The sequence below is a fragment of the Populus trichocarpa genome, chromosome 1 (genome assembly GCF_000002775.5).
Source record: "Populus trichocarpa isolate Nisqually-1 chromosome 1, P.trichocarpa_v4.1, whole genome shotgun sequence".
NCBI lineage: Eukaryota > Viridiplantae > Streptophyta > Magnoliopsida > Malpighiales > Salicaceae > Populus > Populus trichocarpa.
The window spans coordinates 7,896,830-7,923,133 of NC_037285.2; the positions used below are offsets into that span (position 1 = coordinate 7,896,830).

General features: G+C 30.4%; 2 protein-coding genes across 2 annotated transcripts; both read left to right on the forward strand.

Moving 5' to 3' along the window:
- The first annotated feature begins 1,758 nt into the window (after positions 1-1,758).
- LOC7472743 (DET1- and DDB1-associated protein 1) lies at positions 1,759-5,490 on the forward strand. Its single transcript, XM_002297975.4, has 4 exons — positions 1,759-1,986; positions 4,064-4,124; positions 5,034-5,095; positions 5,199-5,490. The coding sequence occupies exons 1-4, from the start codon at positions 1,903-1,905 to the stop codon at positions 5,274-5,276; spliced, it is 285 nt and encodes a 94-aa protein (XP_002298011.1). The 5' UTR covers positions 1,759-1,902; the 3' UTR covers positions 5,277-5,490.
- A 5,777-nt stretch (positions 5,491-11,267) lies between these two features.
- LOC7472744 (2-C-methyl-D-erythritol 2,4-cyclodiphosphate synthase, chloroplastic) lies at positions 11,268-14,416 on the forward strand. Its single transcript, XM_002297976.4, has 3 exons — positions 11,268-11,718; positions 11,908-12,038; positions 13,995-14,416. The coding sequence occupies exons 1-3, from the start codon at positions 11,376-11,378 to the stop codon at positions 14,226-14,228; spliced, it is 708 nt and encodes a 235-aa protein (XP_002298012.2). The 5' UTR covers positions 11,268-11,375; the 3' UTR covers positions 14,229-14,416.
- The last annotated feature ends 11,888 nt before the right edge of the window (positions 14,417-26,304 follow it).

The window sequence follows — 26,304 nt, forward strand, 5'->3', positions numbered from 1 at the left end:
AAATTAAGTAACAATCCATGTTAATGAAGCTATATATAGTTATCCCACATCAAAAACTTAAAAATCAGTTCATATGGATGTAGGCTATAAACAAATATGAGGTATGAAGTGTAATATAGTTATCCTATATAAAAAAGTTAAGAAACAGTTCATGTGGATGTAGACTATATATTGTTATCTCATATCAAAAAATTAAGAAACAATCCATATGAATGTAGGTTATAAAAAAATATAAGGCATGGAGCGTAGTATGGTTATCTTAAATCAAAAAGTTAATAAACGATTCATGTGGATGTAGGCCATAAAAAAAATATGAGGCATGAAGTATAGTATAATTATCCTATAACAAAAAGTTAAGAAACAATTCATGAGGAAGTAGGATATAAAAGAAAATATGAGACATGAAGTGTAGCATAGTTACCCTACATTGAAATGTTAAAGAAACAATTCATATGAATGTAGGCTATAAAAAATATATAAGGTATGAAGTGTAGTATAATTATCCTATATTAAAAAGTTAAGAAATAATTTATGTGGATGTAGGTTATAAAAAATAAATGTGAGGCTAAGTATTCATAAATTAATTTTACATTTTAGGGTTTATTAAAAATATAAAAAAATGTTAAAAAAGTTGGTTCATACTCGAGTTACGCCAAGTCACCTGAGTTTCAAGTTTACCAAACAGGTCACCCGGGTTTGATTAAGCCAATTGCATATTTAGGTTTGTTTAGTTTAAAACTTAACTAAGACCCCAAGTCGCCTAGGTCTTGGGATAATTTGTCGGACCAAGTTTCATAACTATATGTAAAATCAAAACACCTACTATTTTCATCAATCATGCTCTGATACCACTTATTAAGATTATTTGTGTTTTGAGTTTTACCTATTGAAAGCAGAATATTTACATGGTTTGGAAAATCGTTTACATCTACGAAGAAGTCAATCTTATTAGTAGATAGAAAACACAAATCCTATAATAATGAAGGAGAAGGAACACCCTTTACTTTACTCCTACTCTTAACTTATTTGTTTCACAATTTTCTCTCATAACAGTGTTGTAGCCACTGCTTCTGCTGTTCAAGAAACTCTTTTTTCTATCTCTTTTCTCTTCTTGGCTCTCCACTTGATTCTACCTTTGCTCTATTTACTTGGTTATATTTATAAGCTAAGATGACCACCATCTTAGCTCATTCCATCACCTCTAGTTGTAATTTTATTGGACTTTCACCTTGCAACAAACTTGGACCAAAATGGTGGTTGGTAAATATCTTTAATATGGATGATTTCAACCTCTTCGAGGCTAATACATATGGGTTGCCATTTCACACTAAATAACAACATCTTAATAGAATGGTGGCTATGGTTTTTTTTTTAATTTAATGAAAAATTTGCAATATTTAGTATAATGACTTTTTAATCATTAATTGAAATATAATAATAATCCTATAAATAATTCTAAAGTTTTTGTTTTTTTTTTTGTAAAGTTATATAATTTATAAACAATTTGAAAACATGAAGGTAAAATGAAAAAAAAACAAAACTAAACTACACGATGTAAACGTGTATTTTACCCAAACTAATATTAGTTAAAAGATGAAAACAAAATATAAAAAAAATTAATGATAAGATTATTCCTAATTATTTTTACATATCGAAACTGAATCTAAATAGTTCCAACCTAAATAGTTCCAACCATACGACGGAGGATCGGAGTGATTGATTCCCCGCACGAGTTGGTATGTGTGGGACAAAAAGAAGTCTCAACTTAAAGAGCCCAATTAGCCACTTCTCTCTCTATTTATGGACTTATAAAGACTAGGAAATTTGTCATGCCAACCTGCGGAGGTTGGTTCTAGAATCAGACCATTGTTGTCTCTCTTAATCTCTCTATCTCGCATTCTAATGGGGTCTTTGCTTGGTGACTGGCCTTCATTTGACCCTCATAACTTTAGCCAACTTCGACCTTCTGATCCTTCTAATCCTTCTGTAAGTATATTATATTTATTCTTATTACTAACTATCGATTAACCAAACACAGATTTTATATCTTTCTTGCTTAACTTTCACGATCATCAAGTAAATTTGTAATCTTTTTAATGATCTGTGAAGTTTAGACTTAATTTACTGTCTGGGTTTTTTTTTTCTTTGTACTGTGTGATAATACTTTTGAAAGAACTGATTCCAAGTAGGTGAAGATAAGGTAGATGAACATTATATTCCCACTTTTGACTGAATTTCTGGGTGTACCCAGATATGTTAATGGGGTGTGTGATTAGGAGTTTTTAAGGATTTTAATGAGAAAGTCATTGAATTGCTAGGGTTCTAATGCTAAAAGGTTGCGGTTAGTTCAAGTCTCTGGAGTTGTGAGTAGAATTCTTGTGTTTAGACATGTGGATGTCTAGATTTATGTTGTAGATGGTAAGGGAAAAAACTTAGGGGTCAGTTAAAAGAAATGTAGCATCATAATTCTGTTTCTTCGTGTTTTAGCTTAGTTTTCCATATAAATTGTGGGGCATGTTGTTTGTGGGATGATGAGCTGGGAACGAATCTAGTGTAATAATTCTAATGAAGCTGTGCTTTAAATGGATCTTCACGTGTTGAAGTTTCTACAATTACTGGCTGTGAGATGGAATGCCATAAAAGGATTTACATCGCTTGCCAAGTTTCATTTAGATTCAGGATTACCTGAACTGGGTTGTACTTGATGCATCATGAACATATCTAATGCCAAATATTAATGGACAGCATTGTGTCATAGCATTATAATGTGAGTTTCCTGAAAATGATTTTCAAATCATATCTGGCTTTAGATGTTCTTTGCATATTGGTTTTTAAAATCAAGCAAATGATAAAATATACTCCTGAAGTCCTGAAGTGGAGCAGCATCTATGTGCTTACCTGGATAAACTTTAGCTGCCTATTAAAAATAAAACAACCGCATGGTTTCCTAGAGTTCTTTAATTTTTAGACATATTTAATCAGAAATGAGTATGTACATTGCCTCAATATTTCTTATAGCAAAGCCCTGAAGGTTTAGCAGTCTATGGAAGAACAGTGACTGCATTATCTAAATCTATTTTTAAGGTTGAACAAGTGGAAACTTAATAGTTCATAGCTTTAGCTGAAGAAGAAAAGAGGTGATCAAATTAAAAAGAAGGATCTCAAAACACTCTTTCTTTGTATATCCTAGTCAGCCAGATTTCATATCCTCTTTCTTTGAGATAATTTATAAACTTCCCTTTCTAAATGTGGATCATCTTAAATGCCAGTCACTTTTCTGAAACATGAAAGGACTTGTTTGGTAGCTTCTTTGACCAAGATTAAAAAAACTGTTTTGTTGCCAAAATAGGGAGAGGATGCCATGGGAGATTTCTTAGAATAAACATTAGAGTCTAGCAAAGTAGAGCTGACCTAATAAAGAAAAAATGTAGGAATACAATAGTACTTCCACCTGGCAACAATAATGCAATACATACCTGAAAATCTGATTCCATATTGTCTACTTCTTGTGCACATGTCTGTTTATGGTTAATATCTTGTTTAGTAATTTACAGCTGATACTCATGCCAAATTGTTTGATGATTATATACAAGATTATCACTATGCTGTCTATCAACGACTGCTTATCTGGGGTTGGCACTCTGCAAAGAAATTTGGAAATTTCTGAATCGTGGGACCTGTTCAGATATCCAGTAGCACTTAATTAAGACAATTCATTCTTTTAGACACCCATAACCTTGTGTATAGGTTTATATCAATTTCATGCTACAATGATCTACCTTCCAGCTCCAAAGTGTGTCTGACAGGGTTATTTGACTAATCATGTTACCATCTCTTGATTGAAATGATATATGGTTTATCATGTATGTATTCTGGTATGCATATGAATCTTAAATTGTTTGAGACTTTTTAGTAAATAACCTAGTTTACCAATTTAAAGCACAACCATGTTTGTCAATTTTAAGGAAAAAAAATTGTTTCACCTCATTCACAATAATATTACCGAGTCTGAGAAAGGATAATCTCTTCTCATTATCATAGCTAATTTCTTTTTTTGTAATAGAAAATGACTCCTGCCACCTATCATCCTACTCATAGCCGGACTCTTCCCCCACCTGATCAAGGTAAAGAACAGAACTTTCTATCTGCTTGCAGTTTCTTCTCCCCAAATTTTCTGTTTGGGTGAAGATAGGGAATACCTGGCATATTTTGTTTTCTAAGACATGGGATGACCTTTAAATATGGCTGCCAAATTTGACATCTTTATCTGGACATGTTATTCAAAGGTGCATGTTATCATAATGTCTCTCTTGTTATGAATGTAAATGTTTGATGAGCTTAGATGCTAGCGTTTTGCTCTTTGATCTATCTTCCGATTCCTGTTCATCAAGATATTAATATTTTGTGACTTCATTAAGAAAGATTCTTGAAAGGCAAAAATGTAGAATATAAAAGATGGGGAGGTGGGGAGATTGAATCCAACAATCATGCATGAGCAAAACCGGCATAGATTCTTGTAAAGGCTTGGGGCCGCCCTTTCAAAGTCCATGGTGTGCATGAAGTTGGGAGAAATCAATACGACATTCTGGATAAAACTGGTGCAATCTCATTATAACATCCTAATAAAACAACAAGGAGCTTTAGTTTACTTTGGATGTGAGTGACAAAGCATCTGGCCTAAAGTCGGGGGGGTTTTCTGCAATCGATGTTGAATTTTACATGTTTCAGTGCTGGATGGAGCAGTTTCACTATCTCTAATCTGCATGCCTCTTGCTCCATGAGTTGGTCTTTGACCATGATTAACCACTTGGGATGGCGAAGAATTTCCATGGGCCTTCTTTTGTATCATCATGGATATTGCCTGGGCATTCTGAAAAGCTTGGGATGATGTGCAATTGATTATGACATGCTTATGCAAGTTTGATCAGCTGAACTTCCTGCATTTTGTTATTGTAATTCAGTTTTTTGTTCTTCATTTTATCTGAAGGTGATTTCATAATCTGCGGTTAATCTGGCTTAAACTCCTTTGGCAGTGATAACTACTGAAGCAAAAAATATTCTGCTGCGAAATTTCTATGAGCGAGCTGAAGAGAAGGTTGGTAAATTAAAATGTTTTCACATATTTGATCTTTCTCTTCTATTTGTGCACCCATTGGACGCGTACTTATTTTAGCTTGTCATTCCCGTTCTTGTTGCAGTTGAGACAAAAGAGAGCTGCCTCTGAACATCTAATGCCAGAGCATGGATGCAAGCAGGCTAGGGCTTCTACCTCATAATAAGCTTTCGTATGTTACTTAATAGTCTGGCATGTCGACTCTCGTTGTAAATACAAACCACATCACTGCCCAGTGTGCCAATTGGTTGACTGAGCAGGGCTTGCTTATTGTTCTAAACTGTTGAGCAATGCAAGTAGAGTTGTGTACAAACAACAGATTCACCGGGTCATCATATGACCACCGAGTGAGATCATTAGTTATGCTTTTCTTTTTATCCTGGCTAATTTTTTTTGACCATATGGATAGACTTTGATATTGATTCCAATCCATATTAAACTCACAAGTGGAATTAATGCATTTGAATTGTTTGAATTTGCTACCTAAGCCAGTGCCATGCTCGATTTCACTTGAACATGCGTTGACCAAACATTTCATTATGGTGGTGCTATTTCCGCGGCAGTGGCGGTGTTTCTGCCTTCTAAGTATTTCTAGCTTGTAACTTGTTGCTCCATAACTGGTAGCCTGGCTTGCTAGATTTGAATCCTTTATAGATATGGACACGATTTTTCGGAGGGTTAGCGTTTTTCAGAAAGAGCCGAGTTTATGTGATTCAAGCCAAGGCTCTCTCTAGTTCATATTCAGAGAAAATGGACAGTCGAAGTCGTCAATCCCAAGAAAGATCATTCATATCGGTAGCTGCCAAAATGAGAAATAGAACTAAAAGTTAAGAGAAGGTATTGTCTTTTGTATGAGATTTTCTTCCATGGTACCGTGGTTTGGATGGCTCAACAGATTTTATTGGACCAAAGCAATTTTGTGTATTATATTCCCTTATATATAAAAATTAGTGTATTAAATTAGGGTTTGGATTTGATATTATTTCCATGTTTTTTGAACAGTATGTGACTTGATTATTGTTTCCATAAAAATAAAAAATAAAAAATAAAAACTGATTGAGTCCGAAATAGATCTCCTTTTGTAGGATGAAACTGTAATGGTTGGTGAAGATGGATGTTCTTAGAAAAAAGGAATAAAGCCTGTGCATTTTTTTTTCCTCTACAGAATAATGGTAGAGTGGCATGAGAATATGCCCCGGAAGGCTTAGAACACACTAGATTGATGTGTTTTTTAGAAAGAAAAAAAACACTATATGGAAAATGATCTAATATGATATGATTGATCTCATAATTAGCAGTCATTATGTTATCCATATATCCTGAAATCAATATGTTACACATTAAGCTTGCCTTGGTGGAATTTAAATAGGGCATAACTTAAAGATAGGTTGTATCCATTACATGCTTTAAGAGGTATGTTACCTAGTCTTGGAGGGTCTCTTGCATGCTCGGTGATCATCCTTAAAAGGTCAATATGAGACCTACAAAGAGTATAAAGATGGAGGCCATGAGTAATATTAGATCAGCATACCAATTACTATCAAGTAAACAATCAAACAAGAGTTAAATGGTTTCACAGATCTCACCCAGACTATTGTCATTGGGGTATCACTACCCCTTACCTAACCTAAAGTTGATATTGTATGCATTCAAAGTGTAATGGATAGTGTATGAAGGGACAAATTCATATCCAATTTATGCATGATAACATGAATTGAAAATGCATGCTAAAGTTGTAAAAAGTGATAAACAAACAAGAAAAACATATCACGAAAATTAATAGATAAAGGACAAAGCTTAGTCACAAAAATTTTCTAGCGAAGTCGTCATTACATCACTACTAGACATCACGATGACTTTAAATATAAAAAAGAAAAAAGAACATATATATGTCATTTTGTTCTTAGTGGAGAAAGATATTTTTTGATAAGTTGTCACCTAATATTATGATCACTAGAAACCTTAACTGGTTAACATAGATTTTATGATATGAGACTAATTATGCTAAAGAGAAGATATTGTCACCCCTAAAACGTTTTACCTGAGGTAGATTGTATTACTAATTTTATCCTAAATTGCTAAGGGTATGTTTTGTTATGCTATTAGTGGTCTGCTTATAATATTCTCAAATCTGGTGTCGGTGAATATTCTACTAAAAATACTTTCAACTCTGGTGTTGGTAAGTATTACATGAAAAAAAATATAATATTCCTGACTTTGATGTCAATGAATATTGAGCTAAAAGTTATTTCTAATTCTAGTTTTAATATTCCTAACTCTGACATTACTGAATACTAAAAGTATTCTCAATTCTAACATTGATAAATACAAATATTTATGACTCTTACATTAATGAATATTATAGATGATATTCCTAATTTTAGTATTAGTGGATATTGATCTAAGTTGGTATTTCTTGACTATGATATCAATGATTATATATTAAAAAACTTATTTAAAATTTTTTTTTTGTTAAAAATTCAGGAACTGTTATTATTTTTAAATGTTCAAGGTGATGGTTCACTATGAGTCTATTTACCTCAAACATAGATAACAATTATCATTTTTTATTTAGAAAGACAAGATTGATAGTTTTATTTTATTTTTTTGAAAATTTTGGTATGTTAACCTAATTGACTTTTTTAATTTAGGTCAAGTCCTAATGGACTTTATAAACTTGTTATAAAGTCCAAAAATACATGCAAAAAATATTTTTTGTATTTATTTATTTTTATAAAGATGAAAAAAATGCTTAAATATACAAGAATAATTATTTTTTCTTGGTATGTAAAAATACTAAAACAATGCTAAAAAAACATGCAAGAACAAATGTTTTTAGTGAGCTTGGCCATGTTTAAAATTAACAAACAACTAAAATAGAAGGAGGATTCACTATAACCCCTCTCACATTTTACCGTTTACCACTATAGTATAATGACTATTTTATCCTTCCCATAAAAAATTGCATGCCTTTAGACCAGGGTTATTTTGGTATTTTCATGAGGTGAAGTAGTCATTACTGATTTGTTTGGGGGTATTTGTATTTATTCAATGTTTTGTAAAGAGTAAAATAACCAAAATACCCCCAAAAGTAAAAACAAATTGGTGGTCTCGGGTAGGGGGTATTTAGGTATTTTTTATTTTTTATACACAGTAGAATTACCCATGTACCCTTAAATGCAAGACATTTAGTTCATTGTAGTCATGGATATTTAGGTCTTTTAGCCTAGGTTTTGTTGTTAATTGTAAGTTTAGTTAATGGTAGTAACATAATTCCCTTTTAAAATAATAATTTTTTAATTGAAAAACTGCTAGCGTGTGCAAAACAAGCGTTAGCGTGTTGGAACTGCCACACACTTTGCGCGGCACATGCGACGGTTTTCATTGATCAAAAAATCTCTTCCATCATCTTAGTTGATTGCTCTCTATCTCCTCTTCTATTACAGGCAAAACATATACTCCAAATGTAATTGGTGTATTGTTGGTGACCATTTTTTTTCCTTACTTCATTTCTCTCTCCTACCCCGGTAAATACATTGTGGTCCTTATATTTTTTTTTTAAATCAGACTTTTTTAGTTTTGATTGTTGTTTTTTAGTCATTTTTCTTTTTGTTAAAGTTTAATTTCTTTTCCATTTAATCATTGGTTTTTAATTTATATATATAAGGCATTTTGATTCGGTCCTTATAATTTTAATTTTTTATTTTTTTCATTTTCCTTTTTGTCAATTTTTTTATATCTTCCAATTTTATCCTTCAAATTAAGTTTATGATTTTTGCTTTGATCCTTGTTCTTTTGATTTCTTATTGTTTTTCTTGGCCATTTTGTCTAAATTTTTATAGTTTTGAATTCTATCTTTCAAATCAAGTTCATGGTTTTTATGTTTTTCAATGATGATGATGATGATAATTGTTATAATAATAGTCATGGTAATATTGATGATGATGATGATGATGATAGAATAAAAATAATAATATTATTAATGATAACAACACAACAACAACAATTAAATTAGTAATGATAATAATAAGGATGATGATAGTAATAATATTAATAATGATTGTAGTGATAACAACAACAACAATAAAATTAGTGGTGATAATAATAGTACTAATTGTTGTAGTGGTTGTGATGGTAACAATATTGTTGCTGCTACTAATAATAATAATAATAATAATAATAATGGTATCACTTATTAATAATAGTTGTGATAGTAATTCTGATCATCATTTTTTGAATTGCTATTTTTTAAAAAAAATTATATGATTAAATTTTTTTTCTCAATTTCTTCTTCTAATATTTAATTTTATAGAAATTGAACTTTGTGATTTTTCTAGATTTGGTGTTTCAACTTTCAAGTTTAATAACTCAAGTCACGAGTTTAATAAAGTTAACATATTTTTTAAAAGATATTTTTTTTATTTTTAATCGAATTATTTCAGTCATATAATATAGACCACTTCTCTTGTTAACTTAACTCTAATTAGTGTTTTAATATATTTATCATGAATGATTTTGTATATTTTTTATATTCATTTTCAGTATCTAAATATTATTTTTCATTTAAAAAATAGCCTAGCCTCGCCATTAAGCGGGAGCAACAAAGACAGTTACTGTCATAGACACAAAAATCCAAATACCATAAGCATCTGTGACAACAATATATATATATATATATATATATATATATATATATATATAAAAGGTTAAGAATGGTGGCTTGTATATGTATGGGGTCATTATTGGATTTTGAACGGATAAATTCATACATGGGAAAGACAGATGTCAAGTGAAACAAACTTTGAAAAATTTAGATCAGAAGTAACAGCCCATCTCAGTCTCAGTAATAAACCTCAGCCTCTTCTTACATGAATTTATAACCAAACTAGTCTACTAGAAGCACAGTAACAAAATTTGCCCCAACGTTAACTTAGAAACCGATCAATCCAGAACCTTAACCAAGTTTAATTATAGTAAAAATCAGAGTTGTATTTGACTCGACAAAACCTGATTAATCACAGATGAACCCGAAACCCGAATAAAACCCGGCATGTATTTTCTTTTTCATTAACAAAATGATCTCGTTTAATGGGAATGAAGACTCGATTCTCGTATGATGATTTAAATAGGCACACAAAATGAAAGCCACATGTGCCCATCGGCTACACATAGCACTGTACCCAGCTTGGTATACAACCTAGGCCATCTATTTTCACTCAAGGTAAATGCTTTCTTCATATAAAACCCTTAACGCCTCATCTCTTTTGTTGTTCTTGGCCCAACTAAAATACTGAGTGCCCTCCTCTTTGGGTCCTCTTTTCTTGAACAACAAAGGACTTTGTGGAACTCTAAGCCCTTACTCAACCTGACGTCTCCTCGTTGAGGATGTCTAGATTTTCAGCTTTATGTGCAAAGTTGAAACTATAAAGGCTCTCTGTTCTCTTGGTGTGTGTATATATCTCTCTTATATGCACTGGAATCTCACAGCATATAGAATTTAAAGTCCCGAATAAACTCATCGTTTCCTTCAAATTAATATTTGAAATGAGAATTAAAAAGAATAATTTTTTCTAGTAGTTTATTCAACTGGATATTAAGAAATATAAATTAATAAATCTCATCCTAAATCAAAATCAAAATCAATCTCTGATGTTTTAATTTCTGATTTAAACCCCCTTAAAAATTAAATAAATAAAGTCAAAATTGGGTTATAATATTATGCATGCAATTATATTTAGGTTTTTAATTACCTTGTTATTTTTTAAAAAGATTTCATATGCATCTTATGGATATTATAATAACTTACTTATATGGATTACTTGATAGTGATATTTACATGAAATTTCTTGAAGGAGTAAAAATGCTTCAAGCTTGCAACTTAAAAACCCATATTTAATTAAATTACAAAGATCTTTATATGGCAACCAGCATAAATGAGGTACAATTTTCTGAGCACATATCTTCTTAAAGAATGATGCATCAATAATCCTATTAGCCACGTGTTTTTATCAAGAAATCAAGTTTTGGATTCGTTAATTGAGATTCTGTTTGAGTAAACCAAGTCATCTAACCGTACTATGTTTTGTCCTTTCCCCATATTTCACGAGCTTGTACCTTCAGCTTACCAAGCATTGTACCTTGCCAAATCCTACCACCAAACCATCTACACCACGAAGAGAGTCTCCCCTGCACAGAAAGCAGACACGCACCATAAGAAAGGAACCAATTTTCCTCTGTAAACAAAGAGAACTCAAAAGGTCCAATGGCCATTGCCACGGCCACAAACTTGTACACTTCATATTCTCCAATAACAACCAAAACCCGCAATAACAAAAGTGTCTCTATTCCATTACAACCTGGTGCTTACATCTCTAGGCATGTCAAGTTCGCTGTACCAATTCAGAAAAGAACCACACTTTCGATATCAGCTGCAAGTACCACTGCTATACAAGTAGATGGACCTACAACCTCTAGCAAAGCATCAAAGACTTTGCCTTTCAGAGTGGGTCATGGGTTTGATCTCCATAGGTTAGAACCTGGGTACCCTTTGATTATTGGTGGGATTGATGTGCCACATGATAGAGGATGTGAAGCTCACTCTGATGGTAACATTTTGATTGATTCTTGACGTTTTTTTCTTCCCAATTCCATATCAATTGAATGTTACAATTCAAAGTTGAGAGTTTTGGAACTTGAAAGAGATTCGGGCTTCAATCATTTTTTTGGTGTTGGTTTTTTATGGGAACTAATTGAGATGTGATTTTGTTTAATTAGTTCTATTGAATTGTTTGCAGGGGACGTGTTACTTCATTGTGTTGTGGATGCAGTATTGGGTGCTCTGGGGCTCCCTGATATCGGGCAGATATTCCCTGATTCTGATCCCAAGTGGAAAGGAGCACCTTCATCTGTTTTTATCAAAGAAGCTGTGAGTTTTTTTTTCTTTTCTTTCGTTTACATGGCTATGAGAATTAGACAAGTTTACTATGGGCTCTTGGTTGTCTTAAATTTGGTTGTGTTGTCTTAATGTTTGACTTTATTGTCATTACTTTCAATATAGTTTCAACTTTTTTTGCACATTTAGGAGTGGCAAATCACTCACAGGCTTAGATGTGCTAGTCAAGAAGCTTTGAGGAATTCGTTTGGCTTTGAACACACTGAATAAATCATATTTGCTAAACTCAAAGTTAAATGGTTAGAGAGTTTCTATCGTTGTGGAAGAAACAAAGAATATCTACACTTTCACAGGCAACAGTAGACGATATTTTAGAGTTGGTTTGTAGTTACACTCTGAATTAACCAACCTGATTTTCAAACTATCTCACCTCTTTTTTAAATCAATTTGCTTACATGAATAGGTGTTAAAGGTAGAGTATCCGATCTGCGAGGAAGCAATTCTGATAGTGCTCTAAAATCTCTATGCTTCTGGATTGATGGTGCTCTAAAATCTCAATACTTCTGGATTGATGCTGATGAAACGAAACCCTTGCTTGGAACAACTGTACTTGTTTCTAGTTTGACTGGGGAGTGTAGGAGACGGCAGGCAAGGATTTGTCATAGGAAATTACCTTTGCGTGACATGTGTCCTAACAAAGATAAAAGTCATACTATGTACACATCCCTAAAGAAGTGGGTGGGGCCTCTAGCACTGTGCAAAAGTGTTGATACTTGATATGACTCCACTTTTATTAAGAGAGAGAGAAAGGTTTTGAGAGAATTAGAGTGCCTTCAAAACTTAGTGTAGTGCTAATGGCACCACCACAGAGTAGCCTGTCACTGTTAATTCTCATTATAAATGTTTGCTATCTGCTTTGGCTGGGCCTTCATGTATCAATTCTATGTAGTTTTGTGAAATTTATTGTAGCTGGTAGAAAACAGCAGAGAAGCTTCACCAGATCAGTCTTAATATCACTTTTGAAGGTTTTATTTAAACCACTCCTGCAAAAAAAATATGTTCCCAGCATGTGTTCTTTTATCTCATCTATTTATGTGGTGCATCTGTCCCATGTGTTTTCTTAGCAGTCCTACCTACCATAAAACATATATAATGTCTTGGTGATGCGTATTCTTTAGGACTTGCAGAAACAGATTTGCAAGTTTAGGACAGAAAGAGAATTTTGGCAGAGAAAGGAAGAGAATGTCAGCATTGTTTCTCTGTTACAGTGACAGGAGTTGATCGTTGTAGTGTTTGTCACATTTTTTTACTGTAATCTAGCTGCTTTAACTTAACTGTATAGCCACATTTCTTGCTAAAACTAGATAAAACTACAACAGTTTCACAATCCTTTTGCTGCAATGTCCCTCATCCCCTGCAATCTCTTTGCCGGGGAGCTATCCTGAGCTTATTTATTCCTCCACTCCTTGTTGCCATCTATCACTTCCCCATTTGCATCTGTGACAATCTTATGTAGCATTAATAGGTTTTGAAACAAGCCTTTGATGATCAAACATCTTATAGTTACTCTCCCATGTTATTCATAAACATTTACTACTGTGATAAACATCTTAAATAATGGGGTGGGCTGTTCTTGACTTGAGTGGTGTACTGGCATTGACATTTACATGTGAGATTACGAGTACTGACATCTAGGAACAAGTAGCCAATCTTATTATATGCATGTCTGGATAACAACTGGTATGATGATTTATCCTGGAAAATATCCTTTGTTATAATCCTTGTACACTTTGTGTTTCAGACATTAGCTGTGTCATTATTAGGAATCAGCTAGATGTTTATTCCAGTTTGTCAATCAAAGGGTGCATTACGTTTACATCTGAAAAAAATTTCATCTACTTTTCTGAAACCTGGGATATTATAATGTTAGGTACTCTAAGCAGTTCAGTTGATCAGCCATACAAAGCTTACCCTATGCCTTCAATTCAGGTGAGACTAATGCACGAGGCAGGTTACGAGATTGGAAACTTGGATGCTACCTTGATCCTTCAAAGGCCAAAACTCAGCCCACACAAGGAGGCTATCAGGGCCAATTTGTCGGAACTGCTAGGAGCCGACCCCTCTGTTGTAAATCTGAAAGCGAAAACTCATGAAAAGGTCGATAGCCTTGGTGAAAATAGAAGCATCGCGGCGCACACAGTGGTTCTTCTCATGAAGAAATGAAGTGAAGGCCTTAAAATCTAATACTGTTTTAAGGATGGCAACTGTGACATTGTTATATACAGCTACAAAAATAATGGTGTTAGTTCTCTCGACTGATACCTTCTGTGTCTCGTATAAATATTTCCCTTCGGGTGCCAAGTTTATCGGTCAGCTATTTTTTTATGCTAGATGTTGTGCCAACTTGTGAATTTCAGACTTCTTCGGATTCGGCTCTCATATTATGTACCCGCTTGGATTCGAGTCCCGGCGAGAGAGGGGGCCCGATAATTTTTATTCTCCGTAATACTGTTTAGTATGTAACAAAATATAACAATTTAATAATGTATATAAAAAAATAAAAATAATATAAGGTTGCTCGTAAGGTCAAGCACCGGGTTAGGAGCTGGGGTGGGTTCGGGTACAGATGACCCGCCCCTGTCCCGTCCCCTGTTGGGTTGGTGTAAAAACCAGGTTTTTCCGTTGAGTTGGGATGGGCCCATGTTTCCGGCGTTGGGTGCTACACAGTACATACCACTACTTCTTGCGGTGGTATGCATGGCACTTACAAGGCCTTAGTACACAATGTGGGGCTTCACTTTCGCCACATTTAAAAGCCCGTGTTTAACAAGCTGCTCGGTCAGGGGATGACATGAAGCTTCCATGGCAGGAGTTAATAATGACAATTTGCTAACTTTGAATTCAACTAGTAACAATCTTCTAGAGACGTATGCAGGAGCAAACATCATGTTTTTCAGCGTTACTTGTTCTGTTACTACTTTGAATGTGATTTTCTCAAACTCGTCATGTCTGCGGTGTTGTCTTTTTTTCCATGGAGAAATCTTGAATCGCCATCCCCTACCAAATACACAAAACTTTCAAAACCCAATTTGTGGTTGAACAAATCTCTGCCAAATTTAAAAAAAAAAAAATGGATGAATTTTGTTGTTCAAGTACTCTATTATAATAACGATTGACTATTCTGATTAATTCCCAACAGAAACTTCCATGGTAGATGCAAGGTAGGTCCTTGAAAGCAGATGATATTGAAGTCCAAGACTTAATATCTCTGGCTGCTTGTGGTCCCAAACTGTGAAAATCAACCCTTAACATTGGGTCAAACCAACCTTTGCATGGTTCCTCGACTTTACATTAGGTCAAATCAACCCTTTACTTCCAATTTAAGATCATCCTCCTTTCAGTCTACAACAATGGCTCATGGAATACGCTCCTCTGCTCTGTAATTTAAGTAATGAAATTGGATAAGAGTGCTGAAATCATCTTTGATTGGAAGAAACTGGGGTTCGTTCCATTTATTGAATTTGAAATAGAGGCTGTGACTCGACCGAACGTAAGATGTAGAGGGACCACATGTGACTTTTATTTCTACAGAAGTAATAATGATTGATTATTGCATCTTCCAGATGCTCAGCTTGTGTGGATAAGAAATGTAGAAACTTCAGCCGTCCACGTGTCGATTTTCCATTCTATGACCTTTGACGGGAACAAAAGTGAGATCCAACTCAAGTCCTCAACCGTCCAAATGGTCGGACATGTCGAAGGCTTCAACGATTCCTAAAATCTGACTCGGAGACCCAAATCATATTTCTAGCTGGCCAGCAGCATCTTTAACCAAGTATTTTTTTAATTTTTAAAGTATTTTTTATTCAGAAATGTATTAAAATAATATTTTTTTATTTTAAAAAAATTATTTTTGATATCAGCCCATTAAAATAATCTAAAAATACTAAAAAAATATTAATTTAAAGTTAATAAAAAAATAAAAACATTTCAATTTTTTTAAAAAAAAATTTGAAATGCAAAAAGAAACTCAAAGTTAAAGATGAAAAGTATTTTGAATTGTGAAAGCTAGAAGCATTGCCAGAATACCTAAAAGCAAATGTATATTAAATTATGGAGAATTTGAATTAAATAAAATGATTGACGTTCATGTGGAACAACAAAAATTCTTTTTAGATAGGAAGAACAATATACTCGTCGTACTTGTAGACTAAAAAACTGTTTAGTTGCGCAGCAAACCTCTCCTCTGAACTTGGAATATTTACAATGAAGCTTATTTAATTTGTTAAGTATTATTAATTAAGTTTTTACTGTAGTTGTTTATGTATAAAGTTGGATTCGATCAATTTACGCAAATTCAAATCAAAATATCATTACCTGGACCAGGAGCGGAGTTAGAATTATTAGTTGGAAGGGGCTATAATTAATATAATAAAATATAATATTTATTTTACTTTATTATACATGAATTGCAAAAAAAACATGTATAATTTAATTTTATTCAAATAACTTACTATAAACATATAATGATCTTTGTATAAAGTGAAAGGTTTGAAGAAATACCAAATTGAGTCAAAACAACGAAGTTAATTTCATCTTCATAATATATTTATCACTTTAATATTATTGGTTTTTATATCTTTCAAATATAAACATACAAGGTATATAAGAAACATTAGCTAAAACGAAGCATTATTTATGTTCAATAAACTTTGAAATAAAGCATAAAATAAAAAAGAACTATTCTCACTAATCAACGCAGGTTCTTTGTAAACTGAGGCGTATTGGAGTTGCTCAATCATAATTTTAACATTACACATTGGAGATGGTTCACTAGGTTGCAAGTTATCAATATTTTTTTTGAAAAAAAAATCAAATTCTTCTTATTTTGTTCATGGTTCAACCTAAAATCAAAACATATATCGTGAGAAAAAATTAATAATTTTGGTGATTCTGCTAAAAACAGAACATAAAAAAAATCAAAGTATAATAAAAAAAAACCAATAAAATATATCTAATTAATTAAAAAAAAACACTATAACAAGAATTCAAAAAACAATTGGTAAAATTAGCAGATCTAAGAAAAAAATGAAGCAAAAATCGTAGAATTATAAATAATAAAAAAACCTCATCAAATTATTAAAAAACATCTCAAAACAAAATAAAAATAGATTTTAAATTTAAGTTACCTTGTTTTGTTTGATGAAAAATAAATTAATTGATGACTCTGCTTCAATCTTTCCGTTGAAAAATTTTACTTGTGATTCATATTTATATTTTTGTTTTTGACCGGCTACAGAATTTATTGCGCAAAGTAATGATTTTATATTTACAGGATTTATATTAGTGCTACATAAATTAATTTTAAAAAAAATCAAATTGAAAAATTACACTTAATTACAATAAGAAAACTCACCTTTGTAGAATAAAAAACCTCCCCCACACTTAATTACCTATATATATATATTACAGGGACGGAATATTTTAGGGGAGGCCCGGGCCCCTGCTTGCCTCTCCTTCCTTCCGCCCCTGCCTGGGACTGGGATGTTGTTGATTTAAGGGTACAAATGTCTTTTCCTCAAGACCCATTTGACATTGGAATTTTGATCGGTGAAAAATTAGTATTTCCACACTTAAAAGCATAGTGTAATAACTTGCATGCTCTTAATTAAAAAAAAAAAAACTAAATTAGGGTAAAGGGATTTTTTTATCCTTTAACTATTACGTGCACGGTAAAATAATAAAATTGCCCTACGAGCCAAATATCTTAGGCTTTAGTTAGGGAATATATTTACTTTTTTGTAATATCACTATATTTTTTTTTTTGTAATTAGCGTGTGGCTTTAGAGGCAATTAAGTTATTTTTATAAATTAAAAATAAAAAAAATTATTAACACGTGCAGCGCTTATAGAAGGTCAAAAACAGTTAACCACCATGTTGTCGCGCATGATAAAATAACATAATTACCCTACAGGCCAAATATCTTAGGCTTTTGTCTAGGGAATTTTTTTTTTAATATCACTATGTTTTTTGTAATTAGTGTATGGCTTTAGAGGCAATTCAGTTATTTTTATAAATTTAAATAATTTTAAAATAAAAAAAATTACTAGCACGTGCAACGCTTTTAGAAGATTAAAAGCAACCAACCACCATGTTGTCTGAATAAGAGAGTGGAGACACAACTGATGAGGCGGCGCACGTATGGGAATTAGAGCCGGTTCGATGGCGATTGAGAGTTTTTTCCTCCCCTTTATTTTCTCTCTCCTAACCCAATCAAAGTTCGAATCTATCCCCTCAGTTTTTTTTATTTTGATCGTGGTCCTCGTTTTTTTATTAGTCTTTTAATTGTTTTTTATTTTTTAATGATTATTGTTTTCAATTTTATCCCATAACTTTTCGTTCTATTTGATTTTTATAACAAGCATAGTCCTTATTTTTTTATTGCTATTTGTTTTTTAATATCCTTCTCTTAATTAAATTTATTTTTTAATTTTATGCTTCATCCTTTTATATTTATGTCAAATTTGATCTTTTTTCTTTCAATTGTTTTTTTTCTATGGCTCTGTTTTCTTTTTTCAATTTTTTTTTTTAATTTTCATCCTTCAACATTGGATTAGTTGTGAATTAATCTTTTCTTATTTTTTTGTATGTGATGATCTCGGTCTCATGATCTGGGTCGCGGATATGGAATGTTAACTCGGATTGACATCAATTTTTTCCCACTAATTTTATTTTTAAATTTTATCCTTTGACATTGTGTTTATTTAATATTAAACTTCTTTATTTTTTTCGGTTGGTTTTCTAATGTGATGACCCAATCTCATTATCTGGGTTATATGTTTATTATGCTAACTCGAATTGGCTCAGGACATTTTCAACTTTTCATTTTATTTTTTAAATTAATTTTTTTTCAATTTCATCATTTAATATTTGATTAGTTGAAAATTGCACTTCATGAATTTCTTTGATGCGGTGATCCTGGTCTCATGGCTAAGTATGAAAATGTTAACCTAAATTGCCATAAGTAATTTTTTTTTCTAATTTTTTTTTCCATTAATTTTTTTTCAATTGCATTTTTTAACATTAGATTTATTGATGAAGCTTATTTATTTTATTATTTTTAATTTTTCTTTTTATGAGGTTAATTTTACCTCACACCTAAAGTTGCAGATTTATCATACTAGTTTAGATTAACTTGAGGATTTTTTTATTTTTAATTTTTGATGAATTTTAATTTTTATTGTAGCATCTTCGTGATTTTTTAGCTTTTTTTTTTCTGCTAGTGGTTATTATCAATTTTTCTCTGTAGAAATAGTGCATTTATTATCATTGTTTATTTATTTATTTATGGTGTGATTAAATTAAACCATTTCATTGGAGGAAGTAGAATCTATAACTCAAATAGTTGGATTTTTTTTTCTTTAAAACACACCGGAGGTGCTTGAATTCGTTTGTCAAGTTACATGAAATATTTACCTGGCACGCGGCAAAGCACAGGGCACCTAAATTCTAAGGGGAGAGGGAAAAAACCACTATTGTGGTCAAATTTTTTGCCCTGCCTGTGTGATCTGAGACCAAACCAGAGTACGCTATTTATGGTGTGACTTTTTATTCTTGAGCATTTATAAAATGGGGCCAAAAGTTTGAATTAATGTGTGTAGATGTGGACCACGTGTTGATCCACTTGACCACAGAAGTCGGAAATAAGGGACACAAGCGTGTCATATTTAGCAGAGTAGGTGGTGTCATGATTCAAGTGTCCAGTCTTCAGATCCAGTCTCATGCGTATTTATTATATCGTTATTTTTTAAAATATTTTTTTTATAAATATACTAAAATAATATTTTTTTATTTTATAAATTTTATTTTTAATATCAACCCATCAAAACAATTAAAAAACATTTAAAAAATCAAATTCTCATCAAAAACAAATTCACCTAGAGCTATTTTAAAGTCTAACTTTGCTTTATTTTTTACCTACAATAATACTCTTCTTCTTGCTTCCACGAAATGCTTGAATTTGAGTGTGGCCATCTTCACATTTGTTTCCAAAAAAGGAAGAAGAAAGAAAGCAAGAAACTTTAACTTTCATTAATTTATGTAAACCAGAAATTAACGCCGTCCCACCAAGAAACAATTTCTAGGCATATTATGCACTTAACAGTTCAAAAATAATTGGAAATAATCCTCGGGAAACATGTTGATCATGTTTGATAGAAGTTGTTGATTGAAGCGATTGCTCAATGAATATATTTTGGAATTGCACTGTGCCTTAAAAAAAGAGAAAAAAAGCACTTACGCGGTACAATCCACTTCACAAGCAAACTCAATTCCAACAAATTAAAGACATTGTGTATGGTATTATGATAGTTTTTATGGTTGTAATTTAAAAAAAATTATTTTATAAAAGTATTTTTAGTTGAGGTTAGTTTGATATTTATATATGTTTGGTTAAAATTAAGATTGAACAAAAAATAATTTAATGTGTTTGGTTAAGAATACTTTTTAAATTGAGGTTATAAAATAACTAATATATATATATATATATATATATATATATATATATATATATATATATATTAATGGTTTTAAATTTAAACATTGTAGATTTAACTATTACTATTATATCATGAAAAAAATAATACTTTATATAAAATATTTTTTATTGTTCCATTAAACTATCTATAATTCCATTACATATAAAATTCATCCGACAAGAACTATAGTTTCCATGATTTTTTGAGCGTGCAATAAAATTAGATAAAATATTATTAGGAATCAAATTGAGATTACAGTGCGAGTGAATTTAATTCACTCTACACTAGTTTTTCGGAGGAAAAAAATATTGTTCACATGATCTATGCGAGGTAATTTAATTTACTCTACACTAGTTTTTCGATGAAAAAAATATTGTTCACATGATCAGTGTGAGTGAATTTAATTCACTTTACACTAGTTTTTTTTTAAAAAAATATTATTCACATAACTAGTACGAATGAATTTAATTCATTTTAAACTAGTTTTTTTTAAAATATATATATTATTTACATGAATAGTACAAGTAAATTTTACTGCATTGGTTTTTTTTTAAAAAATATTCACTTAAAAAGAAAAAATGCAGAAGAATAAAAGCAGCTCCAGCGTCGACACCCTTATCCTTCAAGTGTAGATAGTCCTCGATAGTCGTACACCAGCAAGCGAAGTCGTAGAGGTGCAGTGCAACCCACCATTTACGCGGATGTGGGGAACTACGATGGGAGAGAGTGTAATAGAGCTATTTTACCTAACTTTAACACCGGTCGCACACCAGTCCAACCCCAGATTTGGTGCTGCATGATGAGGAAACTTGGTGGATGTTTTGAAATATGATAATGTTGTTTTTTAAAATGTTTTTATTTAAAAATATATTAAAATAATAATTTTTTATAATATTAATTTATTAAAACGATTTAAAAATATAAAATATAAAGTTTTAAATAATTTGTGTTTGGCCTACAATCACAAACAGAGGCCCAGATATAAGTTAACTTGAGATACGATTTGAATTGTATCAGTAAAAAACCATTTTATTTTATCAAAAAGATATTGTTTTATATTTTTTTTAAAAAGCTAATAAAAAAGTAAATCGTTGTTTATATATAGAGAAATAATTTGTGGATGTAACCGTGTTCTACAATAATTTCTCTTCTTCTATTCTTTTTTTTACCTCGGTACTTTGATTTTTTCCTTTTCAATTTATTTATTTGATGTTGCATTTATTTGAGATTATATTAAGACGTGATAAGGTGTGCTTGATTTTTTAAAAAAAGTACAATTGTTTTAAAATACAAATCACACCTCACTATACCTCACCAAAAGTAAAAAATACATATTTTTTTATTATTTTTTTTTGTGGTTCCACCAAAAAAAACTTAACCACACTTTACCACACCTTTATTCTAAACACATTGCCTAGGTAAAGGGATTTCATAGTGTCGAGAAAAAATCACGTTACTCAATTGATGCTTGATTGGTAAGATTATATAAAATTTTATTGATTTAAAACAATTAAGGTTTTGAAGATTGAATTTCAAGGTTGGACAAATAAAGAACACTCCCTTCCCATTTGATCATTTTATATTGAATTTTTTTATTAAACTTAACAATTTGTTTCAGTTTCCTAGATATGAGGATCTCGTAATGTCGAGAAAAAAATCTTTCTGAGTGGTTAATGATCAATTTCACATAATAAAATTTAATTTTATTATTTTAAAACAATTAAGGTGTTTGGGCTCAAATTTAAAACTGAAATAGAGTCAGGGACAAAATTAAATGGGTAGTAAGGGAAAGATTGACACATGCAACGCACCAATATGTAAGGAGAGCAGTCAATCTATAGAGACGCGTATAGACTCTTCTGACTTCGAAAGGTGATCTTCGTCGTTGTCATTTGAATGGTCCCAATAGAGCTTTAAGACGAGGTGGTATGTAGTGGATGTGTGGTCGGCGACCCATTATTTTTTTTCTCATCCTCTCTTTTTTCTCCCTTCTCGCATTGGTTTTTTCATCATGCTTTATCAATTCTCTTATGTTATTTTTTATCTTTATTCTTTTAATTGCTATTTGTTTTTCTTTGAATTTTTTTTTAATTGAATTGTTTTTTTTCAATTTCATCCTTCAACTTTGAAATGGTAAGGGATTGAGCTTCATATTTTTTTTTCAATTTTCTTTTTATGAGTTGATCCCGGTCTCATGACCTGAATTGCAGGTTTGAAAGGTTAACCCGAATTTATTTTCAGTTGTTTCTTTTTGGGGTTTTTTTTTATTTTTTTTAATTTTATCCTTAAATATTTGGTTAGTTAGGGATTGAGTTTTCTAAATTTTTTTATTTTCTTTTTATAAAGTTATTCTAATATCTTGACTCGAGTTAAGAGTTTTGCCGATTAAGTTAGGTTGACTCGAATCTTTTTTTTTGTTGTTTTTTATATTGTTTTTTTCAATTTTTCCATTTAACATTGTATTGGTTTGGGAATTGGATTTCATAAATTTTTTAAATTTTTTTTCTATGGGTTATCTTATTCTCATGATCTGGGTTATGTGATTGATATGTTCACTCGGGTTGACTCGAGTTTTTCTCTTTTGATCATTTTTAGAATTGAATGTTTTTTTTCTTCTCATTTTTGTTGTTCGGCATTAGATTGATTAATAATTAGACTTTATAATTTATTATAATTTGCTTTCTATAAGTTTATTATAATCTCATCACCTAAGTCATGAATTTTTCAGGTTAATTCCAGTTAGTCTGGATCAATTTAATATATCTTTGTTTCAATAATTAAAAACAAACACAACTATACATTAGATTTGAATTTATAATTAAAATTTTATTTTATTTCTAAAAAAACATGCCATTAATGTTTTTATATTTTTTTTAATGTTTAAAAAAACTAATCATACTTGCGGTGTAGCGCTAGCCAAGAATTAGCGTGTAGCCTGTTTGGAAGTGTGGTTGCGGTTGCTTTTGAAAGTGCTTTCCACTCAGAAATGCATTAAAAATGATATTTTTTTTTTATTTTTAAAAATTATTTTTAATATCAGCGCATCAAAATAATCTGAAAATATTTAGTAGTATCATGAAAAATAAGTTGGAAAATACTTTTTAATGATTGATTATGTCATGAAAAATTAGCTGAAAAATAACTTATTAATATTTGTTTTCAAGTTCATTAAAATAATGAAGAACAAATCTTACAAATTAAAAGGTCGAATGAGAATGAAATTAAAAAAAAATCTAATTTCATAAATTATCTCAAATAAAATAAATAACAATCAAAATAATAGCGATCAAATCTAACATATAAAAAAGTTGAAAGATGATGAAATTAAAAAAAATAATTACAATTTCATAAATTATTTCAAATAAAATAAATAACAATTAAAAGAAAGATGATCAAATATGTTAGATAAAAAATTTCAATTAAAAAAATGATAAGAGAAAAATAAATAACAATTATAAAAATAAGAACCAAAGTTGATATAAAAATCAAATTAAATCAAATTCTAATGGATGAAATTAAAAAAAAAATTCAAAATAAAATATATAGTCAATCAAAAGTTTGAGGATCAAATTTGATATAATCACTAAATAACATGATATTTTTAAATTTTTTACAACTTCTGTAAATTGTTTTTTTCTCAAAATAAAAAGAAAATATTTTTTTGAAAATCAAGTTAATTTTTTCTTTAACTAAAAAATATTTTTCATTCACCAATTTTTTAATATCAAATAAATATTAAAAAAATATTATTTTTTTTAAAAAATTACTTTTCATTAAACATAGGTGGCCGTAGAAACAATACTTTTTCACAGAGCTAAGTGATGGGATTCGATGAATTTCGATTTCTTTTGACTGAATAAAAGGTAACTAATTACTTTAGCTACAAAATTGGTTGCCGCAGTTTATCAAAGTCAATCTCTCTTTCTGCCAGTCAATGTCATATGTTCTTTTCGGACAAATTTACCCTGAACTTTAATAACAATTCCATTACTTTCGGACCAATTTACCCTGAACTTTAATAACAATTTACCCTGAACTTTCGGGCCGAATCACCCTGAACTTTAATAATAATTTATTTTTTATATTAGTATATTAAAAAAATTTAAAAATATAATAAAACTAAAAATAAAAAATAAAATATTTTTAAAATATAAGAACAAACAAGCTATTAAAATTGATGAGCTATATTAGAATTGGCATAGGTTTGGGACAAGTCCCTTGGCACACCAATGTTATAAGTTTTTGAAATTGTACACAAATCATTATTTACTATTTTTTTGATAAATTTTTAGTTTTTTTATAATTAATATAAGAAGAAATATATCTATATCTATATATATATATATATATATATATTGTAGAACTCTTTTTTATTTATTTCTAATATTATGCAATGTGTGAATAAATTTTTTCCATAATTATTATGTAGTTCTTTTAGCTAATTGGTTTTAATGAAAGTGTTGAAATAATTAAGATATCTTGAAATTTGAGAAAATAATTTAAATTTGGAATGAGTTTGTGATTTGAAATGATACATGCTGAGACTCGAGAATTTGCATGAAATTAGATTTAAATGCAGACCCCATTTGTTTGGCATAAAACATATTCCTTTTTAAGAATGAATTCTGTAGAGAACGTAATTTTGGAAAAATGAACCCCGACATTTATAATAAAACTTATATAATTATGATTATTATATAATATAACTAGTTATTATTGTGCATTTTCTAGCAATATCATGTGAATTAAAATATATTTTAACAGCACATCATATGGATTAATGTACTAAAACTTAATTTTTCATATTAATAACATTTTACTTTTTTTGAAAATATATATAATTAAAAATAATAAAGTGGTAATATTTTGAATCCTTCGTAAGAAAATATTTCTCGTTCTAGTAAATTAGAAAACATTTTGCTCTCTCTAATAATTATTTTTTTATTGATACTGTGTGTGTGTGTGTGTGTGTATATGTTTTTCAATATAAACAAAAAAAATGATAAAATCAGACAAACAAACCGGAGAGTTGACATGAACATGTGAAAAAAACAGTTTCTGGACAAATAAACAGGGTGGCAGCCTGGCAGGTTGAAAATAATGCTTCATTTTGTTTTTGTGTTTTAAATTAGTTTTGAAAAAAATTATTATTTTTTTATTTTAAAATAAGTATTTTTTTGTTTTAAAATTGTTTTGATGTATTAATATAAAAAATAAATATAATTATTTCAAAATATTTTTTAAAAAAAAACTTTAGAAAATGAACGACATCACAGACCCGACCATGCTGAGTTTTGCAGCCATTCCCATTTCCCAGAATATGTGCTCCGCCAAAAGGTTAATCCTTTTCAATATATATATATATATATATATATATAAAGGTACGAATGACGAAAACAAACCCGGACCTTCAACAATATTCAACACTTCCATCAAAACAAAGATCAAACATTTACAACCTTTTTTAAAATATTTTTATTTAGTAATATATTAAAAATATATTTATTTATTTTTTAAAAATTATTTTTGATATCAATACATCAAATTAATTTAAAAATATATTAATTTAAAATAAAAAAATATAATATTTTTAATTTTTTTAAAAATACTTTTAAAATATAAAAACAAATATAGACGGACGATCCTTCATGGCACCTTCATCGCCACCTTCATCACTTGAAGTTAAAAGAAAAGAGGAGGAAAAAGGCATAGCCATCTTGGGACCACAGCACCACTATAAAATACGTGTATACCACCAGTG

Bases quoted from the DNA above. Each gene is read 5' to 3' on its own strand.
- LOC7472743 (XM_002297975.4), top strand. From the start codon at position 1,903: ATGGGGTCTTTGCTTGGTGACTGGCCTTCATTTGACCCTCATAACTTT. The intron at 4,125-5,033 runs GTAAAGAACAGA...CTCCTTTGGCAG, and splicing joins TCTTCCCCCACCTGATCAAG to TGATAACTACTGAAGCAAAA. The intron at 5,096-5,198 runs GTTGGTAAATTA...TTCTTGTTGCAG, and splicing joins ATGAGCGAGCTGAAGAGAAG to TTGAGACAAAAGAGAGCTGC.
- LOC7472744 (XM_002297976.4), top strand. From the start codon at position 11,376: ATGGCCATTGCCACGGCCACAAACTTGTACACTTCATATTCTCCAATA. The intron at 11,719-11,907 runs GTAACATTTTGA...AATTGTTTGCAG, and splicing joins ATGTGAAGCTCACTCTGATG to GGGACGTGTTACTTCATTGT. The intron at 12,039-13,994 runs GTGAGTTTTTTT...CCTTCAATTCAG, and splicing joins CTGTTTTTATCAAAGAAGCT to GTGAGACTAATGCACGAGGC.